Source organism: Engraulis encrasicolus, chromosome 21 (genome assembly GCF_034702125.1).
Source record: "Engraulis encrasicolus isolate BLACKSEA-1 chromosome 21, IST_EnEncr_1.0, whole genome shotgun sequence".
Lineage (NCBI taxonomy): Eukaryota > Metazoa > Chordata > Actinopteri > Clupeiformes > Engraulidae > Engraulis > Engraulis encrasicolus.
Window position 1 is genome coordinate 10,734,752 of NC_085877.1, and position 8,869 is coordinate 10,743,620.

General features: G+C 41.2%; 1 protein-coding gene across 1 annotated transcript in view; it reads right to left on the bottom strand.

Moving 5' to 3' along the window:
- il13ra1 (interleukin 13 receptor, alpha 1) overlaps nucleotides 1-5,257 on the bottom strand; it is a 42,027-nt gene extending 36,770 nt beyond the window's left edge. The window contains exons 1-2 of the mRNA XM_063187550.1: nucleotides 4,880-5,257; nucleotides 1,533-1,675 (exon numbers count right to left, since the gene is read on the bottom strand). Of these exons, the coding sequence (XP_063043620.1) occupies nucleotides 1,533-1,675; nucleotides 4,880-4,955 (219 nt within the window). The 5' untranslated portion in view covers nucleotides 4,956-5,257. The remainder of the gene's footprint in view (nucleotides 1-1,532; nucleotides 1,676-4,879) is intronic.
- Nucleotides 5,258-8,869: the final 3,612 nt, after the last annotated feature.

Genomic DNA, 8,869 nt, shown 5'->3' on the forward strand with positions numbered 1-8,869 from the left:
TATCGGAGGGAGGTTTACCAACGTTCCACGCCAACTGTGCTAGTTAGCCTTCGTTACATTCTCACCCTTAAACCTCACTCCCATCCGGGTCACGGCACCACTGTGACGGAGATCATCTTGCACCTGTTCACCCCCCTCGGGGATCGAACGTGCGACCTCGTCAATTACAACGGTTCGGCAATGGGAGACACAGTACGATACCGCTGGGCCAAGAGACTAGTCTATCGGCCCAACGGCACGAGACTGTATGAGGCTATCGGAGGGAGGTTTACCAACGTTCCACGCCAACTCTGTGCTAGTTAGCCTCCGTTACACTAGTACTGTGTATTCTGTTATATGTTGTGTGTCTGTATTGTCAGTATTGCATTATGTGCTGTATGTCTGTACTGTCAGTGCTGTGTATTCTGTTATGTGCTATACGTCTGTCAGTATTGTGTATTCTGTTATGTGTTGTGTGTAGGGATGATCGATTAATTAATTAATCATTAGTTGGTAGCCTTATTGATCGACTTACGATTAATTGATAAGCGGCGTTTCCCCCCCGAATCTCAATGTTTCTCGAAAAAAAAAAACTATTATATCTAAAAATTTTAATTAAATATTGAGATAAAATACCACATTTAAATTAATTCTATTTCAATTCTTTAATCTAAAGGTGACTTAAATATTCCCACTATTCACACCCCTCTTCACACACACTCATACCCATTTCACCTGGGTCTCTTGTCAGTTGAATTGTCGATTAATGTTTTTTAATCGATTAACGCATTTATCGATTAAAGTAGATTAATAGTTTGCACCCCTAGTTGTGTGTCTTTAATGTGTGTTTTGTGCATTCTGCTATGTGTTGTGTGTCTGTAATGCCAGTGCTGTGCATTCTGTTATGTGTTAGTTATACAGTATGTCTGTAGTAATGCCATTCTGTTATGTGCTGTGTCTGTACTGCCCGCGGTAAGTATTCCATGTTCTGTGTCTGTGCTGTCAGTGCTGTCTCAAAGCAGCTCCAGCGGAGGGAGGAGCAGCGCAGTCTGACATAAATCTAACTGAAAACATTTTTAAGCAAAGTAGACTAGAATTCAGTCTTTAATTGAAGTCCATAACTGGCAGTTAAATGAAATCCACCCGACTATTCACTTTGGTATTGGTAGGCTACCAAGCCTGTGAGATTGACGGTCCCAGACCCAAACCAAATGACAGCCAGACACTCCTAAGTGTGGCCTACTGTAATGGCCTGTCGGACCAATGGGCTGATCTTGTGTAACCCATAGCTGCTGTTTATCATCATCATTATGTGTTAGTGAGAAATGCATAGTCTGGGCTCGCACTACAGGCAGTCACCACCCTAACCCCCACCCCAAAGACTTGCTAAACACATTCAAAACTAGACAGACCGTTGTAATTAGAGGACAGAGTCAGGCCAGATTCATGGCCCAATTACAATGAACCCCTATGGTGCGAGACTAGAACGAGGCGCCAAGCAGAAAACATGGCGTAAACCATAGCTGCCCTTTACTAGCATTATATTCACTCACCTGGGGTGAGGCGGAGCCGCGGTACTTTGATACAGTGTAGTTGACCACGCATGTGTCTGATATGTTGGGCCTGGTCCACTCGATTACGGGGCAGAATTCTTTATTCCAGGTCAGGGTGGCGTTCACAGGCGGGGGAAGACTCTCTGCAACACATCATTACATTACATTACATTACATTACATTACATTACATTACATTCAGTGGTGTAGTCTACTTTTTTATGGTGGGTATACTGTATGTTTGAGCATTTTTTGAAGTGGGTATACTGTATATATTTGTGCTATTCAAAACAATGGATCAATCAATATTAAGTGGGTATACTGAAATCCCTGAAATTTAGAAGTGGGTATACTCCGTATACCCGCGTTCTACACAGACTACACCACTGATTACATTACACTTAGCTGACGGGCAGGGGCAGCATTATTACATTAAATTACACATTAACAGGAAGACAGGCTAAGTAACAGGTAGACTGGCTATCTAGCACGTTGTGGTTATCTTTTTTGTCTTTTTGACTTCATTTAAGCTTAAGGCAGCACAGTAGGAGAGAGACAGGAAACGAATGGGGAGAGAGAGAAGGGGAAGAGTTGGCTAATGAATGGAATCGAACCCGGGCCCCCGTGTAGCAGGCCAGTGCCTGATCTAGACTAACAAATGTCCTGCAGGAAACACTGTCAGGTCAGGAGACCCGTTGACTGCCTAACTGCCAGGTTCACTAGGCGAGATGACAGGTTGACTGGTTCACTAGATTGGTTGACAATACAAAACATCACATGTGAAGACAAAGTGAAGAAATTGTGAATAAACTGCTGTACATGTATTACATTACAAGCTCTGGCTTTTATTCCAAAGTGACCGACTGTACAGTCATCACAGGGTGTTCGTTTCTGGAGCAGTGTGGGGTCAGGTGCCTTGCTCAAGTTGCATTTCAGCTATGGATTTGTATCCATTCTTCCGAGGGCTGTGCAATACATCAAATTTCTATTGTGATATCAATATTGCTGCCAAACAATATCAAATTTCATAATATCGAGTTGAAACAATATCTTTGTTATTTGTCTATACTGCCAAAAGGTAAGATACACTAAGCGCAATACATTTCCCTCCACTTGAGCCATTGCGCGGACAGAGCAGACTTTCTACCCAACACTCGTGCAGAACACCGCTGTGTGTTTCTCTATGGTCCTCCTCCACTCACACTGCTGAATGGGGGTAAGACTGTGAATTGTTTGCACAATTATTTGTCTTTAAAAGAAATATTGTCTAAAAAATCATGATATCAATTACTGAACTAATCTTGACTCATAATTGAGCAGCCCTAGTTCTTCCAATTAATAGGTGGGGGACTCTAAACCACTGACTTATACCTCTAAACTGCAACCTAATCATTAGGCCACGATTGCCTGTTTGCTACATGACTGCGCTGTCACTTTCATCCAAAGCGACTTACAGTTATTTACAGGGTGTTGGTTTACTGTTTGTTACATGACACTTTGCTGATGCTTTTATACAAAGCAACTTGCCGTTATTTACAGGGTGTTGGTTACAGTCCCTAGAGCAATGGGTCAGGTGCCTTGCTTAAGGGGCATTCAGCTATGGAGGTGTAGATTACGTGCATTTTTTTCCCTTTTTGATAAGTGTAACATAAGGCCATAGCACTGCACTGTTTGCAGATATTACATTGCACTTCACTGATGCTTTTATCCAAATCAGCTTACAGATATTTACAGGGTATTGGTTACAGCCCCTGGAGCAGTGTGGAATTAAATGGCAGTAGCATTAACTTAAGATTTGTATAGCACATCATAATCATACATAACTGTCATCCAATGTGTTGGAGAGAAAAGAAAGAGAAGAGAGAAGAAAAATATTATAGAAAATATTGTCGAAAGTATTATAGAGAGTAGGTAACTAACTATGAGCAAAGACAGATGAAAACATAAATTTCTTTTTAAATGTGACACTGTTGGGGTAATAATTTGAACAGGGCTGATTTGACAACATAATGGCTATTAAATGCCATTTTTACCCTGTCTGAATTTTACCCTAGAGGCCTAGACACAACCATTTGAGGAGACTGGAGACCTAAGACATCTAGATGATATTGCTCTAGCGTAGGCTATCTACAATAGGCCATTTGAGAGACTTATAGACTATCAGAAGAGAGATACTCAGTGTGTTGTACAGCACAGCCTTGACTTTTTGTATTTGACTAGTGGACTGGACCTGCACTACCCCACAACACACACACACACACACACACACACACACACACACACACACACACACACACACACACACACACACACACACACACACACACACACACACACACACACACACACACACACACACACACACACCTGCTACCCCATCTACCTACTTTAGGCTATATAACTCACTGCTATTATCCTATTGTAATGTCTACATTCTATTTTATATTAGTCTTATCGGCTTTTTATATTCAATGTTAAATGTTGAATTTAATTTGTACAGTATTTATTATTGAACACTTTTGTTACCAGTCCATCACTGTTACCGGTCCTGTCTTGCACTTTATGTCAGTTTGTAAAATGTCAGTCTTGTAATGTCTATGTCCTGGCATGGTAGAGAGAAAACGTAATTTAATTTCCTTGTATGACTTGTGCATATGAAGAAAGTTACAATAGAAGCTGACTTGACTTAAACTCAATTCTCAATGTATGCATAATTTTAGGTAATTAAAAAAAAAAATTCAATAATAACAACAGCCAAAATGGCTAGTAGATGTTAATCTTAACCAAACATACACTCACCAATGGGTAAAATTGGCTAGCAAGTTTCCTTTTCTACCAGCCAAACTTAATTTTCAACAGCCGATTGGCAGATCCACACACACAAACTTTAAATTTGGCATAATATTTAATTTGAGTTTGACATGGGGTCAATAAGGCCAGCTGAGGCCAACGTTGCCATCCTCAATAAATCAGGTATTTCCCCCCTTTGACAGAATGAAGGGCTGATTGCCTGACATGAGGTCCAAGCCATGATTACACAAGGGGTAGGCTATAAAATGTAGTGTGGTCTGATGTTAATATATATAGGCTACTAATTAATCCCATACGTTATTCACCTAATTCATCTGGAAAAATACAGACATGAGTAAGTTGCCTTCAGAAAAGTTGGCAGCTTGTGACGTCACGACTTCTGGGAAATGACTTCCTGAAGAAGTTTCGGTTTGTTTAGGATGTATGTTACAAGAAAAAAGAAAACGCCGTGTGCTGTTGTGGCGTGTTGGTGATGTAGGCCTAATTGCGGTGTATTCCGTAATCTATGCAATCGCTGTTGTTGTGGTATTGTCTCACCTGTGTCGCCTGGCGCGGACATGAACACGCAACAGAACGAGAGCAGTATCGAAATATTCCAGTACAGGAAAACCATGTTGGTGAGTCACTCACGTCGCTCTATCCAAACGGGTAAAATTCCAAAGCCAACACAGTCCCCCGAAAAACCAAACGCGCCAATTGATAATCCTTCAATTTACTTCCCAAAAAGGGAAAACAACGACCACCCAAGACCCAAAGAATTCCCAGCAATCCGCAAGAACACACGCGCAGAACAGACCGCGAAGAGCTGTGCGTCCACGCAGCAGCAAGGCTGGGCTCTGTCTACGCACTGACAGGGCGCAGCATAGGACCGAGGAGTTGAGCAACTACATGTTGTTACAGGCGTAGGCGGAGTTTCTCTCTCCCTTCCCTACCCAGCCTGACCAAAACGAGGCACGAACAGAACAACTTGTCGTTGTCCCCGAGGGGACACATGAGGGGTGAACACCCACATGCTCCCAGGCATTATTACTGGACAAGCTGTGCTCTAATGTAGCCTAAAGGGTGCAGCACAGCTACATGGCATGTCTTCACTCAGAATAATAGGGTGATGCCCATAGCCTATGGCTGTTTGCTCCTTTAGCCAACTATTCAGGACATAAGCAAACCAACAAGGATATAAGACCCCCCCCAACACACATTTGTCCCAGTTTGTTACAAAGTAAGTTACAGTTAGTTACCAAGTTACTCACAGTTGCTAAAACACATAGACTACTAGAGAGAGAGAGAAAGGAGTGACTAAAGGGTTAATGGATCGCACATGGTTTAGGATTATGACCTTTGCCATGGTAACAATGTCACGTTCTGCAGGCACACCCACAGGTAAGCTGAGTAGGCCTACAATACACTTCCCAGGTATTGTGACATATTTTCCACTTCCTGTTCAAATGAAGGGCGACAGTAGTGGGACCGAAAAGGGAATCCCCATCAAACACACACACACACACACACACACACACACACACACACACACACACACACATACACACGCACGCACGCACGCACGCACGCACACACACACACACACACACACACACACACACACACACACACACACACACACACACACACACACACACACACACACACACACACACACACACACACACACACACACAGAGTGTAGACACGTATACACACACTTCCCAGGTATCATTGTGATGATGTTTTTACTCTTCCATACTGATGAAGGAAGAAGGAAGTGTGAGAGCGTAACTGTGGAAGCTGTGGTTTCCCACAGTAACCAAACCCAAAGAAGGCAACCTCCCAGACTAAGACGGATTTCCAAAGTCGTTTATTTAAAAAAAAAAAAAAAAAAAACATATAACAAAAAACAACAACAAACAGAACAAAACAAAACAAAATCGAAGGCATTCTTGAACAAGTATGTGTCGTGACAATCACGTGTCTGTGACAATCATGTGTCTCTGACTGACAAGCATCACTAGTCTGACTGACAAGCATGTGTCTTCTACTGTGGACCGGTGAAAATAAAAACTGCAATGGGCAACAGGTATGGCGAGGCACACAGGGCAGGCAGAGAGTAGAGCAGACAGGACAGGAGTGACACTGCGAAAACACAGGCAGCATAACACATGTAGGCAGCATAATGTCACCTTATAACACATGAAGGCAGCATAATGTCACCTTAAAAAACATGAAGGCAGCATAATGTCACCTTAAAAATCATGTAGGCAGCATAATGTCACCTTATAACACATGAAGGCAGCATAATGTCACCTTAAAAATCATGTAGGCAGCATAATGTCACCTTATAACACATGGAGGCATCATAATGCATTTCAATTTTTCCATCACCTTACAATGCATAATAAGACCATACAAGACAAAAAGGAAACATAATAATTCAATACCTTATAACACAATATGATGTCTTTATGTCTTATAAGGTGTTATTACCATGTCGGTAACACATGAAGGCATCATAATGCATTATGACCCCTGTAAGCATCACAACATAATGCATTATATCATCTATTGGCATCATAATAAAACCTTACTATGACACCTAATTGGCATCATACGAGCACATCTTATAATGTTCAAGGCATTCTCATACCCACACCTCAAATTACTGTATAATACCTTATAACAACAGCCAAAGGCCTAATATACGAATAAGGCATCATCAGAGCAGTGATCTTGCTAAGACAGGGAGATCATAATAAACTTATTGTCATAACATCTAAATCATATGAACGCATCTTTTAACACCTCATGACACCCTCATATCCCATACCTCATATTATGTTTAACACCTTGTTTTAATGCCGTACGGCATCGTCCCCTGTAATACCATCATTTATTAACACATTATGGCATCTTGTAGCCTCTTTTCATAACACCTTACACCAGAGGTTCTTAACTGGAATAGTCTCAGGACCCACAAATTTCCACGGACATTGCGCTGTGACCCAATTTTTTTTATGACACTGCCGGGAATTAGACAATTTATTGTATTTATCAAAAACATAACCATGCATTTGTTAGTGTATGGTATGTTTTGCATCCGCAATTGCAATTTTACGCCGACATACAACATGTCTATCAGCTCCGCAACCCTCCCATGACCCCTCGGCGACCCACCTTTTGTGTCCCCACCCACCAGTTAATAAACCCTGCCTTATATCACTTCATGTGATGACATTGGCCTCGTTTACATAAGCCATTTAATTCAGAATAAACTCAATTTAGTTCTGAGTAAAATTTAATTTTAATAACTATCTTTCAATACACTTTTAAACTAACCTTTAACTTTTAACTTTTAACAAATCTCAATTCGCTTTGAAAACGTCATGTAAACACCTCACAATTCGGAATTACATGAAAGTTCAATGTTAACTCGACAGAACTATTTTATTCTGAATTATTTATTCTGAATTAAAAACGTAGCGTAAACGTGGCCAATGCGACACAAGGCCTAATAGCATATACTGCAGTATGTTGTGTGACACGTGAAACGTCTTGTAACCAGAGGTGGAAAAAGTCGGATGCGGAACGTTTAAAACCCTGTCACATTTTTCCTCCAGCCAGTTAAGTGCACCATCTGATCCCGAATTACCACATCCCTCAAGCCAGCTTGATAAGCCGTTTGGGAAAATCAGCTGTGTTCAGAGCACATGCAGAAGGAAAAGATGAGCAGGACTTTTACTCTTTCAGTCCAGTTCTTCCACCTGCTCATCACCTCATATTATTAGATCTTATGACACATCTTGCCATGTCAGGTCATGTTCTATGACGCCTTTGAGCAGTGGTGCCCAAACAGGAGGTCCAACAGGGCAGTTGCGAAGAGAAGGGAGCGCTTGGATAAACCCTACACGATTACAAAGTTTGGGAACCACTGCCTTAGAGCATTGTGATGAGTGGGTAGGTACTGCGGTCATTATAAGCCATCTTATAGCCATTTGCAGAGGTGGCCAAATAAAAAGTAGAAGTAAAAAAACTAAACCGGCAATAGTTTCCTCCCAACACAAGTAACTTTACTTAGTAACTGGTCTACAGTTAATATAGAGTGATGTACCGTATTCTTCGCTGGTTGGATCAGATTCGTGGGTTTTCTTTTTAGGTTTCCAGTTTTTTAGTAGTAACAACTTCTAGCCATCTCATTAGGTGCAATGTAATAACTAGTGTAACCGCTATGTAATATCATGTGCTAGCATTGTACTTACATCATAAATTTACTTTTACTTTTACTTTGGCCACCTCGGGCCATTTGATGAGACCATATGACAGTCGCCTGATGTGTCATTATATAACAGTGTTTCTCAAACTTTTTAATACAGAGGACCTTTTTTTTCCCCCAGGGACCACCTGTCGGGATTTAGGCGCTGTAAATATAGATCAGCACATCAATATTTTTGTATAAATTACAGGCTTTTCCTATTCTAGTAAAATAACACATTTAAATCTGTGTGATAATCTAACAATGCTCTAAATATATCCTGTGCT